Below are 24,324 nucleotides of genomic sequence, written 5' to 3' on the forward strand. Positions count from 1 at the left end.
GTAAAAGTAATCTTGCCCTCGTGATCCTACGCACCAGTATTGCTACTACCCGGGTAAAAAAAGACAAAAAAAAAACAAACCAAACAGAACGGACGACTTAATGAATGTTGTGTACCAATTGCAGCCTCACTTGCAGTGCGGCCATATGGGAGCTTGAAAGAGAGTTTAACATTCAGAGTTGAAATTTAGTTTACCAAGTTTCAAGTATTTAAAATGCGTTCTCAGTTCCAAAGTATCTCGTCCCTCAAGGCCCCTGGATTGCTTTTTAACGTCAATGATCGCGGTTTCTTTGGTGTATGTAATTCATTTCCACTTCCTTCATGACTGCAATAAAGTCATGGCTGCAACTAAAGCGATGCTCCGTCGTCGGCCAAATTATGATCGGCGCTTGATAACACTTCCACGGCTAATCTTGCAAACATCGCAAACGGGAGGCTGGCAGCTGGGACACACCGCAATAGGCAGATTAACAGAGGTTTAATGTCTAACGGTAGTCACTTCGACTCGCAACCTCTGGCAGGCTATCGTTTTGTACGCTTTCACTCTGGTTTATGTTGTTAGGTTTATATTTCAATTGCACATAAAAAAAGATCCCTAACTCCATCTCGGGCCACATAGTCTGTTTCCTCGTATGGTTTTAGAAACGTGGCGTAGTGGTTAGCGCCACTCCCTGCGGAGCAAGAGGTCCCTGGTTCGATTCCGCGCTTCGGAAGCATTTATCTGAATTATTTTTATTTGGGGCTTTTATATATATATACATACTTATACATATACGGTGCATGACGGCGGCGACGGCGACGGCGACGGCAAAATTCAGCCGAGACTGTCCATATAATTGCTATCGCAATAAAACAAAAACACAAAGTACTTCAAGTGCACTCGTGGTACCTCTTCTCCCATATCACACGCCGCGGTGGTCTAGTTGTTATGGTGCTCGACTGCTGACCCGAAGGTCGCGAGATCGAATCCCGGCCGCTGCTGCTGTATTTCGATGGAGGCAAAATGCTAAAGGGCCGTGTGCTTAGATTGATGAGCGCTTTAAAGAACCCCGGGTGGTCGAAATTTCCGGAGCCCTCCACTAGCTACGCTGTCCCTCATAATCATGTAGCGGTTCTGGGGCGTGAAAGCCCAAGAATTATTGCTACGCGCTCAATATAGCACTCAAGACACGCTGACTAGGTGAAATCAATTCTACGATATCCCGCGAGGTGGATAAACAGGTTATCAAAGGGAGCATTGACATCCGTCCGCTCGTAGTAGCACAAGCGTTTGTCGACATCCTGATTAGCCTAAGTGCCACTGGTTTACTTTATATACGTAAGCATTCTACGTCTTACCTTCGATTCCAGGGCTACTAGTACATTCTTCGCGACTTCGATCGCGGCGGGAACGACGCAAACCGGAAGACTTTGGCATGATCGCACGCTCGACACGGTCACACACACGCGCGAGTTCCACAAACCACTGCAACGTGGCCCGGTCTCCCGTTATTGTGTACACTTTTCGTGCGCCGACTCAAACAATGTGATGGAAGAAAAGGCTACGTTTGTATACGGAGAACAACTGTTTTGAGCCATTGTTGTTCCGTTGGACGACGGGTGAATAGTATCGCGCGACCTGCGCTGACAATGCACATTACCTTTCTCAAGGCATTCCTCTTCTTCGGAGCGAGTGAAAGTTCATAAGTATCACAGGACAAATGTAACACAGAACCGAATAACTCTTTTTGCATATCACATTTAATAGCGCTTTGTTCGGGTAAGCTACAGACAGGGGACTGGTCTCAAGCATTTTGCTTTCATGAGGCAGCCCATGCGGATCACTATGAGTTGAAACATCAAAATGGAACAAAAGCTCTCTTATTTCAGAATCGGCGTCCTGACTTTAGTCATTGTGGAAATCAGTATCGATACGTTTTTCAAAACCTGACGTCATATCCCCTTCAGAAAAGACCAACATATCGGATATGGGAAAGGCGTTCTTTCGAAAGGCAACGTTAGACCACATTTTCTTACCCCACCCCCCTTCGCTCCTAGCATCTGCATTGTCTCGGCCTTTGTGGGAGTAAATTTTGTGACTGCGGCTCACTAGCTGAGGTGAGCTTGAGACGCCTGGTCTATTCGTTCTTTCTCTCTTAAAGAGGCACTGACACCAATTTTCGACGCTGAGTTTACTCTGCCATAAAGATCTCCTGTATACAGAGGCGACTCTGAGCAAGTGCGAAACTCAGTAAATGCTGATAAAGTCTGCTCCAAGATAATGGATAATGGATGATAAAGGACTGCTCCAAGAGTCGATGCTCCCCCCTCCAACTCTCAAAGTGCTGGCGCCTACGAAAAATATCTTTCGTATACCATGCATACTGTAGCGGACCAGAGCGATGTTGTACGTAGTGTAAAGATGCATACTTTTTTGCCTTACACGGGCTCCGAAAGTACTCAGACGGCTGCACACATTTCTGAACCCACAGTAGGTAATACAGTACGGCTGTAGGGGACGAAGGTGTGTGCATCGCAGAGAAGTTATTCCTGAGAACACGCTAACGCCTCGCTGTATAAGTATACTGATTGTTTTTCGCAGTAAAGGAGTTGAAAACAGAAGTCATATCGCTGCAGCTTGATAATTTATTTCTCGCGTACCGTCCTACTTTCGTGGGTGTTACCATGACCAAATCATATATAGGTGCCGTCGTATCGATGAGAGATCCAGAATCATTTCAGCCGATATTGCAATAGGCTCATATCACAGAGCATCACGTGCTTTGGGCTATCATGATAAATGAAGAGCCCTCACTTGCACCGTCAATAGATGTCTTGCGGAGAGTGATGACACATTTCGCCTGTCGTAAGCGATGTACTTTCTCCTACTCGTGTAGTCCGTCTTCTTCAGTGCACCGGTGCTCTTATCGGTGTTTGGAGCCCAGTGAGTAGCGTTTTCCCGAACTTTTCCCACGCTACCGTTACCGAGTGGACATGCTTCGACTTCATCCGAACTTGATAAGACCGAAAGCTGGCCGAGTAACGAGAAACGCAAGGTTGCAATATCCGAAGAACAGAGGGCCGAGGTACCGGCTGAGAAGGAACATTTCTACGTAAAGAGAAACCAGGGGAACGCGTTTCGTAATCCGCTGTTTAACGCACGTAGACATTTTCTGCAGTTCTTGCTACAATGCTAGCGATTAAGCTAACTGTACACTGCAAGACCAGCGATTCAATGTTAGCGTCGGAAGAAATGTTCTTCTTCTACCAATTAGAGTGTGTTCGATACCCCTGATTTCATAAGTCTGTCGGTGGACGTGTTCGGGGGAAGTCCGAGCGCGACTTTCACACTTTTTCTGATAATGGTATCGAGCTTGTTCCGTTCCGCTTGGCTTAATTTGAGGTGAGGTGCCACGTACACTATCCTACTTATTATGAAGGTTTGCACGAGCCTAAGAAGGTTCGCCTCCTTCATTCCAGCGTGCCTGTTCGCTATTCGTCTGACGAGACGACATGTCTGATTTGAACTGGCTTCTAACCTGGCAAGCGTTTCATAATTCTTCCGGTTCGCCTGAATCCTCAGCCTGAGGACACGGATCAAAGTGAGGTATTGGGCTAGTTGGTTTTTCATGATTACAAAAACGGCGCTACAGTTACTGCGAAATACAGAGTTAGGGGGGAGAGAGGAAACGGGGTGGCTTGTAGTGTCCCCCCCGTTTCGTGTCTCCCCCCTAACTCCGTATTTCCAAGTAACTGTAGCGCAGTTTTTGTAATCAAGGACATGGATACTGTCGACCGCGGGGATCTCTGCGCCATTAATATACAAGTGGAGCAGAGATCACTAGGGACTTAGAGGGAACGAGGAGGCTCATTCGGTCGCCCGAGGTCTCACTTACCGGTCGATCCCCGGAACCTCCCAAGTTACCGAACTTACAAAAAGAAGTGGGGATATGCTCGCATATCATGAAATCATAGCACACTACAGGCTGAATCGGCAAGTATACCCAGGTGCGGACAGATCGCTCAGTAAGGAAGACGAGGTTATGTGCCGAAAGTTGCAGACGCGTTTTTTTCAAACCCCGCACTTTACAGCAAGTGGCACCCAGAAGTTTTCCGGTCCCAGTGCAAGTTTTGTGATGCACATGGTGTGGACATGCCCGAGTCAGGACGATGGTTCCCACACTCTAGAATCCTGGGAGGCCTTGCTCCGCAGCCCAGACCCCAACGTCCAGCGGGACATTATCAGTCAAGCCCTTGCTACTGCCGTGTCTAAAGGGGCGACGGGTAATGCCTGACGGGATTGAATGATTTTTTGAAAATTAATTTTTTTTTCGCTCTCTCTCTAACAATTAGAGCTAGCCCAATAGATAAGAATTCAGCCAGGATAAAGAATTGCCATTGATTCATTCATTCATTCATTCATTCATTCATTCATTCATTCATTCATTCATTCATTCATTCATTCATTCATTCATTCATTCATTTGATAGCGGAGGCCGACTAAAAAGTCGGCTAGCAATTCCATTCCAAACTTAGACCCACGTGGAAGACACGGTCGTGTATTTAGTAGATAAATTTTGATGACGTGACGCTTTTTTGAACTAGCAATGCCACATCGGTAAATAAAGTTTTCTTTGCGTCATGTTGATGCCATCGACTTGTTGTCATCACATTCAGAAATCGAACCCGCGCCTTCACGCTCGATAAGTTGATCTGATACGTCTCATGCGGGTTAACGCACCTAACCTGCGTACATCTATACGAGCTCTCTTGATGCAGCTAAAGTGAGCTCTCTTGATGACTCCTTCTTAGCTGACTTGACGTGCTTTAGAAACGTGTGTGAGATCTCATTTCCTAGGTTCTTGTTTGACAAGTTTTATGCAACCCTACCTTTTTTTTTAGTATATTACCTTTTTGTTAGTTAGACCGTCAGTGGGCCGAATCACTCATCGGTTTACAGGCAATAACAGCAAATATGCATTATGATCGGTAGCAGCAGAAAGCCAAGGCAGTCTCGAAAAGGCGGAATGTCAGAAAGTGTTACACGAAGTTATTAGAACCAGTGAAGACGTGAGCAAATTGTAGGATGCAATGCATCACATACGGGAGCATCCTACACTCACAAGCAACTGAAACCACGAAAGGCATTGTTCACAGCTCGCGGAAGTGGATTGACGTGCCACAGCAGCTGACAGCGGAGAAGTGTGCTATATGAGGTGTGCTATATGTGATATATGACCTTTTGCGTACCGCAAGAAATTACTAAAAAAGAAGGTGCAAAATGTTCGAAGTATTTACAGAAAAGGGACTTGATGACCGTGGTAATTATCACTGTTTAAAGTGGTACCGATTCCGTTTACGGTGAACTATTGTCAGTAGTACGGAAATAGTTTTAACTGAATGAGAGACGAGAAATCATTGAGGTAACCATGCAACTGAGCACATGACGGGTCAAGGCGTCTGGAGATATTAGCATATCTTAGTAGTACGTTTGTATTTTTCGCGGTATTCTCGGACAATGGTACCCAGACGACGTTAGGCTCCATTTGCTCTAAAAGCCACTAGTGTGTTTTGTTTCAGCATCGAGACTGATTAAAATAAAGTGTGGTCGCGGTACGATTCGTTCAATGTGTTTGTATGGACATACTTTCTTCGTATCTATATTTTCTTCGTATTAGTCCAGTGCAGATTAACGCGCAGGACAGTTAGTCTGGTTAACCTCTCTGCCTCTCATCTTTTATTTCTCTCTCTCAGAAGATTTCGCAGCTATCTACGTAATAAAAATTCCGAAACTTACGTCTCAAGAAAATGAGAACACTCGATGCAAAGAGAATGTTGGTACTTAGTGCTTGTATGGTGCTATAGTCATAGCTTTGTAGTACCGTTACAAAATCTTCTTCTTCTCTTTTACAACCCGCCACGGAGTGGGTTTGGTGCTCGACTACTGGCCCGAAGGTAGCGGGATGGAATCCCGGCCGCGGCGGCCACATTTTCGACGGAGGCGAAAATGCTTGAAGCCCGTGTACTTAGATTTAGGTGCACGTTAAAGAACCTCATACGGTCGAAATTTCCGGAGCCCTCCACTACGGCGTCCGTCATCATCATATCGAGATTTTGGGACGTTAAACCCGAACAATGATTATTATCTGCTCTTTCATTCTTTCACATCCCATTTCCCCTTCCCAAGCACAGGGTCGCTAACTGGATACTTCCTTTAGTTAACCTCCCCGTCCTCACTTTTTCTTTCTCTCTCTCTCGGTGCATAGGCAGAGGCGACACATGCCTCCAAATGTAAATCAAAAACGTTGCGCCACCACAGTAGTACTAAGTCGCCAACGAAAAAACAAAACCAACATAAATGAGTGCTTGCCACTTCTCGTAGCAATCTTGGCGGCGAGAGAAGACGCGGGAAACGAAAGACAATCGTTCGTGCGCTGAGAACACCATATTATTGTTTCTAGAAACATCTTTTCACATTGTACATTCTCCGAAGACAGAACAATCGAAACACATGCGACGACGGCCACAACAATGAATACCCCCAGGTGCACGACCTCACGCTCACAAGTTCACTGCATGTGCAGTCGGCCAATGTAAGCAAACCTTTCACAATAGCATGAAATCCTTGCCTTAACATGTAACTGTATTTCTTCAAGACAAGTGTTTTAGCGTATTGAAAGAAACTACGAAGTTGCTACGTAGCTACACTGAAGATAAGAAGATCACTCGACAGTTTCTCTCCCCTCTTTGACGTATATAGTGTAATAATAGTGTCGTGTTTGAATCCTCAAACTTCAATTTGGCCTTAATGTACAGCAGTAAGCTCGAATCAAGGATAGCTATAAGCAGTAAAGGGTGTGACTATACTCACTGTTGTCCAATAGCAGTTCGTACTCATTCCAGCTTCCTGCCCTGCGACGACGCGGTGGTCTCATCTTGGTTTGTACAACAAACTAAGTCCCGGGAAGATGAAGACGCTCGCACGCGCAATCAAGCAGTTCTAGATGGCAACAAGCGTTCATACAATCCCATTAAAGAGATTGTTCACTCCAGCACTCTAGTGTAACGTAAAACGCGGTGAAACTGGCCCTTGTGCCCAGTGATGCCTTGGCTTCCCGAAGACGCTCGGCGGAAGACACACCGCAGGAGCGTCGGCAGCCTGCTGGTGTCAGTGAGCAATCCCTCGGAGAGCAACAAGCGGCAGGAATTTCACAGCGAGCCGGGAAGCATCCGCGCGCACATATATCTCGTACGAGAACTCCGTTATTTCTCCGATCGTACCGGGCAACAAGAAACCAAGTGTGAACGCTTATCCCTCCGGGTCGCAAGGTCTTCGCAGTTGGGCCAGCTCACTGTCAAGTACTTGGCTCCTGGCGAGCGCTCAGAACACACACACGCAGGTTCAAGTGGGAGGCAGCGATCGAGCCCTGGAGCGGCTTTCTCTTTGGAGACCACGCGCAGAAAAAAAGAGTTCTCTCGTTGTCTGTTCTTCAGCCTTCTTTCCACGCGGCCTCGAGACTTTTGACAAGGCTCTCCCGCACGCACGTTCCAACGCCGTTCGTTGTTTGAGGGGACTGCGCCCTTTAACGCGGGCGCCCACTCGAAAGAGCGACCACGCTCGCTCAGCTGTGCACAAGCACGGCTCGTCCGTTCTACGCCGCAGCTCCGCCCCGAAAAAAAGAAAAGCTGCCACAAGTGCAGGCCGCTGCTATCGCTGTAGTAGAACGTCGAAGGCGCGAGCCGAGAAAACAAAGAAAATAAAAAAGAAAGCTCTCGCGGAGCCCGTTTGCAATACACGTGGTCTCCTTCCTTCCGCAAGTCTGTGTTTTTTTTTTTTCGCTCTAGTTTCTTGCTTCTGGTTTTTGCTTCCTGGCCGAGGCCGTGTCGGGCGAGGCTCGAAAGAAGGCGCGGCTTCGGCAGAGAAACGGAACGAGAAACTGAAACAAAGAAAACGCGGCCTGCGTCCTTGTCCCGTCCGATGACTTTCTTTTCTTCGATATTGGCGGTGAGAGCTGGCAGCTGTAGTGCTCACGAAGTAGCCGCAGGAGCTTTTCGTGTCCCGTGGCGACGAGAGCGTTGACGTGCCGTTGGTTAGAACAGGGAGATGACTGCTACCGTTGCTGCCGCGGTTGTGCAGCGGACGCGTTGAAGGAAAACCGCCTATACAGCGTCGGGCGTACGTCCTCTGTGGCACACCAGAAGAGAAGCGGACAGACGTGAAGTAACTCGATCTCCTGTCGCCGGGATGTGAGGGAGATTCCGGCGTAGCGCTCTGCGGTGATCAGCAGCGTGGGTATACCATTGACAAGAGTCCGGGAAAGAGAGAAAGAGAGTGCGTGTGTTTGTCTGTACACATGCGCCGAGACGGGAGCCGTTCTCTCTAGGCCAGCTGATACAGAGTCGCCGCACTCAGCGACCGCGCTTAACTCAAGATCTCGAGCGCACACACACGCGACAACGAACACTGACTGTATCAGAAACGGAGCCGCGCGCGCGTCCCTTTGAGAGGAGTCGATCGGCGCCGCTTTGCCATAGCGAGGGAGATGTCACGCCAATGCAAAACACTTGGGCTGCGCGCTCGTTTGATGCCGACCCACTCGACTGAAGCCTTCAAAGCTGCCTTCGGGAGCGCGCCTTGAAGGAGCAATGCAGCCGATGACGGCAATAAGGCGCGCTCTGCAGAGAATGGCGGGCCGCTTCACTCTGTCGGCTACGCCAAAATGCGGCGTGAAAGTATTCACCTAATTTGAAGCGCTAGCAATCACGTGACTTCTATGATACTAAAGACCTCATCACCCGATCGCACTGGAGTCACTTTGCTCTACTATCTGATGATTTTTTTATCAACCATCAAGGTGACAGGTGATGGGAACTTCATGAAATCCGGATCTCTGCAATCTGATCGGGCACAATAATTAATAATTTCTGAGCTTTTGCATGCCAAAACCATAATATCATTATGAGTCACGCCGTAGTGGACGTCTCCGAAGATTTCAACTACAAGGGGTTATTTTTAAGTGCACACGGCCCTCTATCGTTTCTAGACAGTAGCTCAAAATTCTTTCATGGATTCATTATGCCGGCCCTATTTGCTTCCTTGTCGTCGTGACGTGCGAAACCGAAGGATATCTAATCATTCACTTCATCACTAGATTGTCCTGTTTGTGTCCACGAGTCCAGGGAGATAATCTCGCTTAGAATGATCGGTCAGTCCTGCCATGTGGAGAATACCACAAGTTGGAAATTCGGCCCGAGATAAGAAATTTCGACGATAGGAAGGGAGCTGGCATCTTTAACTCAAGGTTACAGTGGTCCCTCTTTAGCGTCGTCCCGGAACTTTCTGCTTATACGAAAGGAAAGTTTTCGCAATCGCGTGACAGGCTTTCGTCAACCTAACGCCGCCGCCAAGTTAGCGCGCCTGGGCAATGCCTGCAGTTGTTCGCGCTTTCCATGAGCACGCAACGTTGGAGTTTCGAAACTGGCACGTGAAGGGGCGATGTGGTTGGGTCATTACGTGACTCTCATTGTGGGAGAGCGGAAATATTTTGCATGTGGAAACGTTACAACCATAAGTACTTACTTCAAGCACTGGGGGAAGCTATCACGCGTTTTCGTAAATTTCTTGCATAAGCAATTCTTAAAGATACCCTAAAAAGAAAAAACGCAAATTCGGCAGATACCACGTACCGTGGGAGTCGATGTTATGCGAAGCATGCGGCTGGTAGGTGAGTGTGGCGTAACCTTTTTTTACTGAGCGACACGTTACAAAATGACGTTAAAGATTTGTATAAATTTTATACGCACACATATATGTATATGTTGAAGAGCCGCATATGTGTTATATAACCAGTTGTTTACGGTTGGGTAACGCTGCCAATGGCAACGTGGGTATTAGCAACAGCAGAAGCGGTAAGCTGATATGTAGTGCTTACACGTGTCCCGAGAACGCACGCACGTTTCACGAACCCGTGTGCATGTGTGGAAGAAGTTCTTGACAGTTCTTGAACAAGGGCATCATCACCGTGATCAGTGAGCACCAGCAGCTGGTCATGACTTGTTATAGGATCCGGTCGTGATCGTGTTGACGAGGGGTCCATGTGTAGTGAAGTATGTGGTATAGTAGAGCTGTTGGAATTCGTGGATGCCTCAGTCATTTCGTCGACAAATTGTCTGTCGACAGCAGGGGCGTAGCCAAAAATTTTTTTCGGGGGAGGTTCAACCATACTTTATGTATGTTCGTGCGTGCGTTTGTACGTGTGCCTGTATATATACGCAAGCAAAATTGAAAAATTTCGGGGGGTTTTAACCCCCCACCCCCTCCCCCTTGGCTACGCCCCTGGTCGACAGAGCCGGCGACATGTCGGAACCTGAAGCCATGGCTTGGCGACATGTCGGAACCTGAAGCCATGGTATACCCTTCGCGTTGGTGAGGTATAGGTCGTCAAGGCTGGTAGGCCTGGATAGCGCTACGTAGACCAACATCAGTGGATGGTTTTTGTCGTATTCGTAGACTACCTGGGCGTGTGTGGCCTACGTAGCCTAGTCTACAATGCGGCTATCAATAAATCTGGCATCATCTTCGGTCAGCATGAGGCCATCGCCCAGCCTCGTAAGAAATCAAGAGAACACTGCGTCGTTCTGAAGGATGAAGTGCACTTTACGGTGCGGTGATGTGGATATCATATGTAACTTTCGTTAATGTACTCCTCCGGGGTCGAGCAATGTTTCAATATAGCTTGGTTAATCATTGAAATACAAACGTAATGTTTATTAGACTGCTATAAAAGCGGAGCCAACACTGGAACTACAGACATTAATTTGATATGACGCTTCTATCGTAGGACTACACATCTTAGGAGTATCATGTAGTGTTTATTGCTTTCTTGTAAAATTAGATAGCCAGCACCACAACCACAATTTACGTTGCACCGATACTACGCCTGCGTAGGCTGTTTTTCCAAACCAGTTTACAGACCAGGCGTGGCTCAGTGGTAGAATACCTGATCGCCACGCAGAACGCTTGGGTTCGATTCCTGCTGGGATCCTAATTTTCATTCTTTCCATTCGTTGAGTCAACGCTGCCGATGTTGGTTTTCTTTAACGCTGTAGCATTTAAGTTACCAATGTCTGTTCTCGCCGTTCCTGGGTAGATATAAACTGTCAGTCACCTGTGGCGCATACCCGTACACCGCGGCCCGTGGTAAACGGGTATGTGCCACACGTGTCTAGGGGAAAGGGTTTGACGACGTACGCGACAGGATTTTAACGTTATTCATGTCATGACACGGCAATCATATTCGTCAAATCCTCTTACTCTCCCATGCAAATTTTGGTCTACACCAAGTTAAGGAGGCGGTCATGAGAGCACCCAGACGTAGGCGGCTAGATAGATAGATAGATAGATACGTAGATAGAAACGCTCAATGTGCCAGAGGTTCGCTAATAAATGCTTCGCATTTAAAAAAATCCTATTCCCAACATGGTGCCCCCTCCCATAGAGTTTCCTACAAATACACTGGAGGGAACTCTGGCGCTAATGTCTATGGGTAGCTGCAACGCATGGCGCTTCAGCCAGCATGGGAATGATGGGTAGCACACGGATTTGTCTTAACTTCGTTCTTTCGGCTCCGTTTGGCGCCGTGTGGCCTGGAGCCGCTTCGTCGCAAGACGAACTTCAGCACGCGTTCAGCAGTTCCACTTCACCACATTAACCTCTTTAAGCTCACCAATTCAAATCTGGTCACGAAGTTCAGAACGATCCATTCTTTTATTCGAAGCAAACGCCAAACCCCAACAATAAACGAAAACAGAAGTACGTTCGAAGCCGCAAGCGCCCATCATTCTCATGGTGGCTGAACGATCGCAGCGCCAGTGTTCTCTCTAGCAATAATTGTAGTAAACACTATGCCACCTCCCATCCGAATAATCTAAGGGGGTGAGGGGGGCTTATGACCATGCGGGTTTTGATGATAATGGTGACCGAAGATCACTGATGTTGCATTCCAAGGGCTGTTTACATTGCCATTTTCACTCCCGGAGAGCCGGAGACCAAAGACAGGCCGTTGTGGGAATAAGCTTGTCGTAGCTTCATTTTCATTTTCGCATTAATTGAGAAGCTTCTTTTCTTTCGAATTCGACCAGTGGGGTGGGGGCGTAGCGGTGTCCCCCCCAATGGAGAACCCTGAACGCGCCTGCGCTATTGAGGACCAAAGTGCCCAGGAGACGAATCGGCGAAAGAAATTGAATTCTCGCTCAGGGTGTTGGACCATATAGACTATAATCAAAGGTTTGCGGTAATCCTCACGGCCTACACAGTTGTCCGTCAAATTAGAAGGGTCATGCACTCACAGTGCAGGAATTGGCGTTTGCCATGGAGCCCCTCATTATCCGGGATACTTTTCTCCCTGTGACCACACGTGCAGTTGCCAATGACTGAAGCGGCATGTACTCTAAGCGCGTGGCTTCTGGCGCTTTTCGCGCGGCCGGTGGGCGATGGGGACGTCGAGCCTATAGATGCATTCAGGTACACGCTGGAAACGACAGCTAGCTCTTGTAATGAACTGTGGCTGGATTTGGCCTCTCAGCGATCACCGAATGCTCACAAGCGTTGCAAAAATTGCCGTCTTTCATGGGCCGGCTTTCATTTGCTGAGCCCTGTGTATACATGTAACTTACACGAAAACAGGTCTTATGCCAGCAGGCAAGCTACTTTGCAAGAACAGGAAACCGAAGATGAGACGTCGAAACACGCTCTTTGATAAAAATGAAAAGAGCATGAAGTCCGGGGTTCGTCAGAAACCCGTCTGGTCGGGAGAATTCATGTCGGGAAATAGCAAGCGGCGGCCAATCGTTAAAAAAAATAAAATTGCATACAAAAGAGTATACATACGGTATAATTCATTATCAGATGACGACCACATGGTCGTCCTTATTTATAAACGATAAAATTTAGATTGGGACCGTTAAAGTCGTATATCTTATCGTGCATGTATAATAATTGTTGGGGTTTTACGACCCAAAACCACGATATGATTATGAGAGACATCGCGTAGTGGAGAGCTCCGAAAATTTAAACCACCTGGGCTTCTTTAACGCGCACCTAAATCTAAGCACACGGGCTTCCATCGAAACGCGACTGCCGCGGCCGGGATTCGATCCCGCGACCTTCAGGTCAGCAGTCAAGCATCATAACCATCAGCCCACCGCGGCGGGGATCGTGTGTGCATAAAATACTGGTTCCATAAACGACAATGCCTTACTACTACATGCCTTACTACTACATGGCGTGCAGACAGTGCGGTGCGCCGACACTAACTGTCTTCACACCGAAAATCAATTAAGGCCTTACTGAACTTTTTGCGTGCCAGTGGCCTATTGAATAGGCTGTATTACTCCCGGTCTGCACCTTCCTTTTTGTTTATACATTTTTTTTATCGCACACCTGCTCTTCTCTCCGCTTTCCTTTCCATCTTTCTGTCCCTTTCCTCCTCCCCTTAGTGTAGGGTAGCAAACCGGATGCCACAATTCTGGTTGACCTCCTTGCCTTTCTCTCCTTTTATTATATATCTCTCTCTCTCTACTACATGGACATAATTTGCATTTCGTGGTTCAGGAATTCAAACAAGTAACGCCCGCAGCGTTCGTGATTTCAGTAGCCGGCAAGCAACGTTTAAAGGAATGCACTGCTCTGTTATAGCAGGCGTACAAATACCAGTGCCAATACTCACAATGAGGCGCGCTGCACTGTTGCCGCTCGCCTCATTGTTCGCCCAAAAGCGTGACGCAATACGCCTTATTTCGTCACGCTGTGCCAGCGACGTAAGGCAGCCGGTTGCCCGCATAGACGCGATAATCGGCCTCGCGGCAGCTACTACAGTCCGCTTTTTCTCCAGTGCCTTTGTTCGCAGCTTTGCTTAGGCTGGCAGCCAGCGCGTTTTACAAGTGCTCAAGCTTTCCCTTGTTTCTTTTTCTTTCTTTGCTTGTTTCTTTCTCGAACAAAAGAGAAGCTGTTTCCCATCTTCGCTCGACGCACTGGAGGAGGCCACGTAGAGGAGGTTGCGAAACGTCAACGAGAGGTACGCAGAACACGGGGCAACAGAATGGGCGATTTGCCACTGCATATATAAGCCATTGCGACACCCATTATGATCGACTGTCTATAAATGCGTGAAATTTACACGATTTGATGCCAGGGTTCTGGAGACCGAACTTAAATCAAGTGGAAGTGCTACAATAAATTATAGTGGATTTTACAGCAAACAATTGCGATTACGACGTAAATAATTATCTAATTAATGTACAGTCAGTCATGCTGTGTTTATTCACAAACCGAAGTCAACGACCCACTCAAATTACATGCGATACTTAGCGGCTGGCAGTGAGCATTCCTAATAACAATAATATTATATGGGGTTTTACGTGCCAAAAGCAGTATATTATTATGAATGAATGAAGGCAGGGAATATTGAGGGCTCGTTTCTTTGTTTGACACCACCTTAATGAAAACCAGCAAATAATGAAGCCAAGGAAGGCATAGGAGACGTTAATTACTCTGTTTTAAGTGTATTGTAGTACTTGCGATACCAGCTTGAAGAAAAGTAAAGTGGACGAAAAGAAAACTTGCCGCGGACAGGGACCGAACCTGCAACCTTCGGATAATGCGCCCTATACTCTTACCAATCATATTATTATGACGCACGCCGTAGTGGAGGCATCCGGAAATTATAACTCATAACGTTAACCTCTCGTTAAACACGGTACTGCCTCCGCCGAAGCGATCGTGTGTAGCAAAACACTTCAACCAGAAGTGATAATGATTTTTAAGCATCAAGAATGCTTAAATTTACCATTGGCTCAGTGTTTGCGGTCCCTTGCTTGCCAGATAGTGCACAGACAAGGCAAAAGCAAGCGGCGTTTCGTAATGAGGACGCCGGCTCGGAAAGGGATAAGACTGCGCTGGAAAAGCGAAAACAGAATACACAAGTGAGGCTGCTGGTTGTGCGCAACAATGGAATCACGTGCGAGTGAGCGTGACAGTGCCGGCGCGAGCCGGTTGCCGGTCGCATGCACCGCAGTGTATGGGTACGTATACGTACGTCTCCGTACGTCAAACAGCTTTGAGCGATAGACGGGACTTTTCGTCGGCTTTTATGCGCGCGTGCCTTTCTACAGCGTGAAGCTGCGCGACAGCTACGGCGGGTACTCGTACCTCATGGGGCCTCCACCTAGGCTGCCAGTGTCAGAAATGCTTCCACGAGACGCGTACGCGCCGCTCTGTCACGAATATAGCTGGACGCCGAGACATTCTACGCTCTATTGGCTAGCGAGGCAATAGAGGATTTTAGTCTGTCCGGTATTCCGGTAAAGCGAAGGCGTAGCGCATTACCGAATAGGAGGTTAGGATAGGATAGCAGGTTGTCACGATAGGGCGGTGTCCGTGTGTTGTTTGCCGCGTGGCCGCTTGCATGCATTGTCCAATCCAAATAGGTCGCGAAGTTTCGGGCGAAAAGCGGTTCAAAACCTATTGCCAACGACACCAGCAAGGGGCGGCATAGGGGCGGTATGGGTGCTGCGATTGAAGCGCGACTATGTTTGGAGGGAACAAACACTAATAGCGAAAAACGAAGTTTTATTCAAGGGTAAAACAATTTTTATGTTTTACAAGTTACATTTATTTCCCGAACAATATTATGTAGGTGCAATGTGCCAAGAATGTGTGACAGTGTTTAATTATTACGAAAAACCTTTTTCTTAGCGCCGCTGAAGAGAGGTGCACGTCATTGGTATTCAGTGCAGCCCTTGCGGTGCATGGAAAGGCGCGCTCGTAAGTTCGTCTGCGACGACACGCCCCCTCACGTGTTCTGGTGTTTCGCACTTGCATGCGCTCCCTGAATATTGTGGTGAGAATTTGATTTTTGCTGTGCGTGAAGTTACGAGGTGCGTTTCATCGTTGGTGAACGTGTTGGTTACGGTGTTCAACGGGCAACGGCGCGGCGCGGCTAACATTTAACGCCGACCGCTTTCCTCCGTAATCGCGGAAACGATGTAATGTTCCAAGGATGCAATAGCAACACGCGCACGCCTGGCAAGCCCTGTCTTCTAGATAAGACACCGGGCCAACGGTTCGGAGTAGTGTGCTTGCTGGATTTTCATGGATCGCTATTCCTGCTGCCCGGTTTCCTTCGTGAACACGCGGTGCCTACTATATTTCCTGTTATCGGTGAGCAGATCGCTAAGTTATATGTCGCGCTACAATTCGCATGCATTGATACGTTATACGTACGGTTAATTTATCGGAACATAAGGCAAAACATTGTGCACGTATAGTGTACGCACTTTTTGTACTTATTACGACGTATTGCTGCTCATTGTGTAGGGTGTGATAAAATTGCGTTATTGTGACCATTGAATAAAACTGAAATATATCGTTATTTTGGTGTGACCAGGCGTCATTTCTTCTCGTTAGGATTGAAGTAAACAAGCAATGCGCTCTCCCCTGCGCACGTGCGACGCAAATAAGCAACGCTGCGAACATGAGAGGTACGCTGCCGCCTACTTCATTCACGCTGTGGAAGATGACATGAGCGCAGAATAAAAGCTTCAAGAATAAGGTTTCCTGGAAGAACCAAGGCGAAATGACGGCGGTACACTTAAACACCGCTGTTTAGTCACGGGTCGACATTAGTTTAGCTAGCATTGGCTTCAAGCGCACTCGCCAAGGGCTTGCCGGCTCGCCGTATCGCAAGTCCTTAGCGATCAGGGGCGTAAGAAAACTATTTTGAGGTCAAATTTCGCGCTAGTGCCAACAAAATGACGTCACTTTTTTACCGGATATTGCGTCACATCCGCTTTATTTTTTTTTGTCCCGCCGGAAGTGTTCCCTCCTCACACAGATGGCGCTAAGCCTGATGAGCAGTTGATGAGCAGCCATTTTCTGAACGTATGGCTTCTGTGGAAGCTTCGCTGCATTGTCCCCGACACACGCGGGCTGTTTAGCTAACCTTAAAGAGCCCTTCACTAGGTTCAGGCATTGTAAACGAATAAGCGCCGAGCGGTATACTACAGACCGACCGGCGGCGATGGTGTCGGTGAAGAATGGAACGTCTGCGCGGCGCGAAAGCAGTTCAAATATAAACCAGAAGTCCGCGCTTCCTCCCGTGTGGTTATATTCAAGGAAGAAAGAAAACAGAACGAAATCGCCATTGTGCACCAATAGTGCTATTTTAAAGGAATCAAAAATATCACAAAGAAACTAAATCTGATAAAAAATTTGCATTGGCTTAGCTCGGCTATGCCAGGATACACGTAGCGTTAGCAAAGGTTCAGCTGATTATTCTTAGCTTTCCAGATTGTCTAGAATTATTAGCCTTCTGTCGATTCTTCGTGCGCTGAACCGCTAATTGCCAGGCAACTACTTCGGGATCCGATGAGATAAGCTTCTCGGCTCTTCTGCGCCGTTGAGCAGCATTTGCGCTCTCCTTCTCCATGGCGTTACCCACCTGCAAACGCCAGTCAGAGGCGCTATCAAGCGGCTCCAGCGCGGTGTCAGACAGCGGCTGCACAGCGAAGGCGAATAGCTGCGCGCGCGCCGGCGCCAGTGCGTCTGCCATGGCTACGCCGTCACTCCTCTCTAATGCGGCGCAGACCAGCAGCAGCGAGTCGCACGCGGCGGTGGCGGAGAGGGCGTGAGATGCCGGCTTAGGTGAGCCAGCTGTGTGATATCACTGATTCTCGCACATGCGCAGCACGGCTCATGAGGATCCACGCGAAATCGGCTCCGGCTAGGCAAGTGTAGCTAACCCTACAAAATTATCGCTTGCATAGTTAATTCTTGACAGGTACTATTGGCTACATATTTCTTGCATTTTCGTGTCTATGCAGCGCTTGTTTCTGCGAACATGACTGCTGCATTTTGATTGCGACGAATAAGAGGCAATCTGCAATTGTCAAATATCTGCTGTGAGAACATCTTGGTGAATGTTTTTGTTACGCGTGGACATTTCTGTTGCGTGAACATTTATTCTGTGGGAAACATCCTTTTGCATGAACATTCGCTTTGCGGTAATAAAATTAGGCATCTAAATTTTCGTACATGCGTTCATTTGTCTTGTGGCACGGGGCATGAGAGAGCTACGGCTCTCTTCAACACAGGAAGCGTTGAAAGCGTTGTTGCGCTTGTTAGGGACAACCGGGCTTAGAGACCGGCCTTAAGCAGTGTCGTAATATACACTAAATTTGTTATGCTTCTTTCCTATTTTTCGTAGCGTCTCATTTCTATTCTCTTTCTTTCCCCAGCGCAGGGTAGCCAGCAGGTCTAAGAACTGGCTAACCCTCCTGTCCTTCCGCCTGTTCCTTCCTCCCTCCGCCTCCCTAAGGCTGATGTCGACAACACTTTTCGAGAAGAGAGAGAGGGAGAAAACTTCTATTTCTGCCGTCCTCAAGGATCGTCCTCGTTGGGTGGAGCCCTTAGTTCAGGGCCCCATTGGCTCGCGCCACATCACGTGCCCGCTGGATCAGCCGATGCTGCTCCTGCGGCAGAAGGAATGCCTAACAAAAAAAATGGATTTAGACAGTCTGTAGAGTGAGTGTCTGTAGACTTCTTGTAGACAAGTTAGCCTTTACGTAGATTTAGTATTTTCTCTAAACAAAATCTAGTGACAATGTGTAGATAAAAGTCGACAAATTGCACGTTAAATTTTGTCTACTTGTATGTTATACACTGTCTATAAACAAAAGTATGAAAAAGCGTATGTTACCTTTTGTTTAATTGTATCGTGTAGCTTGTCTATAAACAAAAGTAAAAAACACACGTTTCTTCTTTTCTATTTTCAGTCAATATACAATCTATAGACAAAAGACAATTGCGCTTATATAAGCGCAGTTATTTTGTGGATTTAGCTTCTGAGAGGCCCCTCTAGAACATCCTGAGCACGTGTCGCGTCCTGGGCCCTCGCGACCAGCCTGAGCTGATCTTCGATGTTCGAACTTACCAAGGCTCTCAATCAAAGAGCTTGTAGGTGTGGGAAGGTGTTGATGGTTTCACTGGAGCTTGTCTGCAACCTCCTGCTATACGTTGATGTGTCGTGTAAGCCAATATTTATGGTGATGTGCCGCAGGCTACAAGATAAAGGTATGACCGTCATTTCAAGTGTTTTGTTTTACGTCTCGACTCCAATTTCTACCTGTCATCAAGAGTTACCCAACACACGTGCGATTTGACACTGATTTCATCTCACAGAACACAGACATGGTCCTTTTTTCTTCTTGTCCGTATTCTCTCGTCCACTAAGTCCCTGACGCTAGAGTATGTTTTCTTTCCCCGTTTGTGTGCGAATGGAATAATTGTTTCGGTAATGCTAATAATAAATGTACTTCTCCCGTTTGTAGAGTGCGGGGCTTCGCATATATTAAGCTTAATTATGAGCATTCTACAACTCATTCCATTTCTTTTCTTTTTCTGTTTTTGTTGTTCCTTTGCGTACTCCAAAACAATTATCTTGACAAAAAAAAATTTGTACACGATGGTACTGAGCAGTGTTTCTAATACTGGTCAGACTGGAGGGTGTCTGAACATCCGACTTCGAGAGCAGCTTAGCTCATTGAAGGGTGCGCTCTGTTCCAATCTGGCTTTGCACTGCAGAAAATGCGGGTGAAGCCTGTATTGGAAAACAGTACTGCTCTTTTAAATGCGGAGCATTTCTTAGCGAACCTCAGGCACTTTGGCCGTTTCTATCTATCTATCTATCTATCTATCTATCTATCTATCTATCTATCTATCTATCTATCTATCTATCTATCTATCTATCTATCTATCTATCTATCTATCTATCTATCTATCTATCTATCTATCTATCTATCTATCTATCTATCTATCTATCTATCTATCTATCTATCTATCTATCTATCTATCTATCTATCTATCTATCTATCTATCTATCTATCTATCTATCTATCTATCTATCTATCTATCTATCTATCTATCTATCTATCTATCTATCTATCTATCTATCTATCTATCTATCTATCTATCCGCCTAGATCTGTGCGCTCTCCTGGCCGTCTCCATAACTTGTAGTACACCAAAATTGGCATAGCAGGGGATCAGTGTATGACGCACACGATTAACTGGTCACGGCATGAATAACGCAAAATGCCTGTCGCGTACGTCATGAAACCCTCTCCATCAGTCACGTGTGGCACATACCCGCATGCCACAGTTCATGTTATGCGGGTATGCGCCACATGTGATTGACAGTCTCAATCAACACGTTAACAGCGAGCATACACATTGAAACGCAAGGCAACTGCGAAAGCTGAAGGCAGAACACCCCTGGAAGACGCTTGACTACCATCCACTCGTCCACGTGGTCCGCCAGAATGACGCAGTGTTCCCTTAATTTCTTACGAGTATGGCCGGTGGCCTAATGCTGACTGAGGATGACGTCAAATTGATTGAGAGCCGCTTGGCTACACGCGAAGAAGCCGCCGCTAAGTGCCCTGACGGGCGGCATACGGCTATACTACAGCAATGCGGACGTCGACCGATATAACGCATATTGCCTCGACATACCGCATGCGGTAACATAACTGGCTACAAGAATGAGCGGGTACACAGGGATGTCCTGGCCAAGGTGGCCAAGATCAACGCAAGCGACATGGGTGGCCTGCCGGCCTCAATTTGTCTGAGCGCCGACAAGCCCTTCATGATCACGGCCAACATCTACGTAAGCGACATCCTCGTTAATGAAAACATGGGCACCCTGCGGTACATTGAGTGTGACGAACACGGCATCCTCGTGCGACTGTGGCTTGAATTTCCGACGCCCAAAGTAGGCATTGACCGAAACAGATCACTAAAGACCGCCCCTCAATACAATTGAAATGCGTGTCCGTGGGATTGCGAACCACCGCAACCACGATACAGGCTAGAGAAAACATCTCGTGTAAGAGGACAGTTTCCCCTCGTGCAAGCAAACGCCAAAACTACACATAAGTCACAAGGGGCCACATAAACCGAGATAGTCTTCGATTACGATAAGCAATATTACTCCGTAGTCACATTCCCGCCCAACTTACCAGATGCAGGACTGCATATATGTACACACACACACACACACACACACACACACACACACACACACACACACACACACACACACACACACACACACACACACACACACACACACACACACACACACACACACACACACACACACACACACACGCACACGCACACGCACACACACACACATTATTTATATATATATATATATATATATATATATATATATATATATATATATATATATATATATATATATATATATATATTACTTTCCTTTCTAATTTGTTTGTATCCTAACAACTTAATGGAAAGGGGTAGCCGTCGCCAAGAAATGGCGACGACAATTCCTTGATTTATTTTTTAGTTCAATAATGAAAAAAAGGCTGCAATAACGGACAAGCTCGCCGATTCAGCATTCTGAAAGAAGCTCCAATATTTGCAACGGTTGTCTACAAGCTTACTGCTTATCGAAACACTTGCAGTGTGTTGCAGTATAGTAATTAAGTAGGAACTGCCTTGACGCGGGCAGGTTGAAAAAATTTGATGTATGATACACACGAGGGTTGGACGAAGCTTTGCTGAACATTTAGATCAGAATGCCTACCCCGATTGTATTGATGCCCCCCCCCCCTCCCGAAGCTTTCTGCATCCAACATAGCTTAGCGCTGCTACCGGGATCGGATGCATTGGAAGGTTTCTGCACCTCACGTGGTTTTGCATTGCCTCCGAGATCTGTGTACCTTTGGCCAAGAGACGAAGTCATGTGATGACGTCATCGCGTGACCTCACATTACGTGATGTCATAGGGACATCATGACGACGTCATACATTTTGGTGACCTGTGCCGTTAGGTGACGTCACCGCATGATTTTTTTTTCATCCATCGTGTTTACGCCGCCGATGGTCACTTTTCGTGTTTGACGAGGCTACTAACTCTTTCGCTTTTACAGTCTGTCTTGTTTCCGGGCAAGCACTGCGCTCAGTACGGTGACGGGAACTTGTCACCTTCCTATCGGTAACCGTCACGAAGTTGCTCTAACTCATTGTTTCAAGAGCACACGCGCTTCAGAGGCGCTCCCCATCAATATAATAGGTGAGCCCCACATTTATGAACGGTTTGAGTACCTTCGGTAGCTTCTTGACTTCAAGTGCGTCGTGCTGGAGAGCGATTACCCATCGATAATTCGTTAGAGTGTTTTGTCCTTTCCGGGAAAAAGGCGCGCTTATCTCAGTCAACACCGGATACCTTGTCAAGCACAGTATTCTAGTGGATCCGGGAAATCTCTTTGTATGACGACATACCTCACGTCTGTCGATATGGAAGGGTAGTCCGTGCGTCTATATATGGATCGTGTCGGGGTTACGTTCGTCCTGGTTATCATCAGCATGCGCCGTGTTGTTAACTGTTGTCATTGAGGCACTGGTCTTGATGTGTGTTTATGTGTTTATGCTTATGCCAGCGTACGTGGCAAAAATCAGCACCAATACCCTCGAGAGTTGCGTGCGATCCCCGTGGCCATCTTATGCACCTTACAGCTCGATGTCTTGCTCCGCGTTTATCTATGGTTAGTTTTCTTAAAAGTTCTGATTCATTCAGTGTTACATTATATGCAGATATTTACTAAATCTATAACCAATTTTACCGTTACCTAAAGAGGTCCTAAACCATCTCTCCCGCTTGGTGAAAATGCGGATACGGCGGAAAGCAGACGCTGCTGTGCACAGCTCAGTCAAATCTTGCGGTCATGCGCGGCAAGAAAATTTCACCGGCGGAGCGCGAAGTTGCCCATTTTTCAAGCTCCCTCTATTCATACAGAGGCTAGCACTCACTCTCTTCGGAGGGCCGTCATATAGCTGATAGTTCGTCATACGACAGGTTGGAGCAGTGCCTCCTCAATTTTTTTCAGTGCCTGCTCAACGCGCCCTCCGCCGCCGTCGGCGCGCCTGGCGTGTTTACGCTACTTGCCGCCCAACGATGGCGCCAGCGACGTATGGTTGGCTGCATGGCGGGAGCATGCACGCTCGCTGCACGTTAGCTTGGTCAGCCACTTGTGTATATGTGCGCCTGTGCGCTTTGCAGCTTCATTTTTGCTGTGTTTGTTGCGGTTGACGCACACTGTAAGCGGACCTCAGTTAACGAACTTCACCACTGCGACGGCACTGCGTGCGGGAATCCGGTGGCGATCAACACAAGCAGGACCACCTGTTTCCTTCAGGTGGTCAGCTCTTCAGCGGTGAGCCAACACTGTTGCCTTCTTTTGAAAGTGAAAATGTTGTCTGTAGCCTCTGACATCCCATTATGTCGTGCGGAAGTTGTTTGCAACGAGGTTGCCGTACTGAAGCATTTAGCCGAGCCGCTGACTGTTGTCTTACAGGGCTCCATCACTTTGACGGCATTGCGTACGGGAATCCGCCGGCGATCAGCGCATGCAGGACTATCCGTTCCCTTTCAGCGGTGAGCCAACAATGGTTTTCTTTTGAACGTTGAAATGTTATCTGTAGCCTGTGGTGTGTCATGACGTCACGTGCAATTGATTTTTAGCGCGATTGCCGTACTCAAGTATATTGCTCAGCCGCTGACTGTTGTCTTACAGGGCTCCATGGCATACTGTTGCGTGCTACGTTGGTACTCGGACGGAAAGCACGGGAATCATAGCATCTCTTCACATGAGATTACGGCGGATGAGGCACTTAGGGAACAGTGGCTAAAAGCAATAAAAAGGGATGACTGGGTGCCAAACACCACCTCGAACTATTCGAGAGTATGCAGCCGACACTTTAAGGAGACGGACTTCGCCGGAGGCAAACGACGTCACCTCAAGAAAGGTATAGTTCCCTCCTTGTTTCCCTGAATATCCTTCGTACATGAGGCCGCAGCTATTGAAGGGGAGGGCTACTGAGAGCATCCGGAAGAGACCTCTTGTTCCTGCTCAAGGTAAAGAAAATGAGCCTGCAAGAAAGCGCAAAAAATGCCAGGAAAGCATTGGTGCTGAAGAAACGCCACAGGACAACCATCAGGTGGTCAGCCCGTCGCTAACATTCGATGGAACCAATTCTCCTCCAAGAAAGGAGCAACAAGCCATGGCCGAAATCGACAGTGAAGCTCCAGTTTCCAGTGACGCAGGGGTTTCCCATCAAGCGACCCAGGTAGATGTAGGTGTGTCTAACCTTCTCGCGACGGAAAGGGCAAAGTTGAAGCGCAAAGAAAGAGACTTAAAAAAGCAGATTGAACGGCTTTGACATACAGTTTATAGCTACAAAAAGGAACTTGAAAAAACGA

The 24,324-nt window shown here is 47.4% G+C and overlaps 1 protein-coding gene across 4 annotated transcripts in view; it reads right to left on the reverse strand.

Annotated features, from left to right (window-relative positions):
- LOC119395923 (solute carrier family 26 member 6) overlaps positions 1-24,324 on the reverse strand; it is a 275,825-nt gene that overhangs the window by 184,873 nt on the left and 66,628 nt on the right. The window contains exon 1 of one of the 4 annotated variants that reach the window (XM_037662948.2): positions 6,850-7,446. The exons of 2 other annotated variants lie outside the window; for them this stretch is intronic. In XM_037662948.2, coding sequence (XP_037518876.1) covers positions 6,850-6,913 — 64 coding nt within the window. In that variant the 5' untranslated portion in view covers positions 6,914-7,446. Of the gene's footprint in view, positions 1-1,337; positions 1,432-6,849; positions 7,447-24,324 lie in introns of those variants that run through there. One more of the 4 variants, XM_037662947.2, reaches the window with a different exon arrangement.

This window comes from Rhipicephalus sanguineus, chromosome 6, assembly GCF_013339695.2.
Source record: "Rhipicephalus sanguineus isolate Rsan-2018 chromosome 6, BIME_Rsan_1.4, whole genome shotgun sequence".
Classification (NCBI taxonomy): domain Eukaryota; kingdom Metazoa; phylum Arthropoda; class Arachnida; order Ixodida; family Ixodidae; genus Rhipicephalus; species Rhipicephalus sanguineus.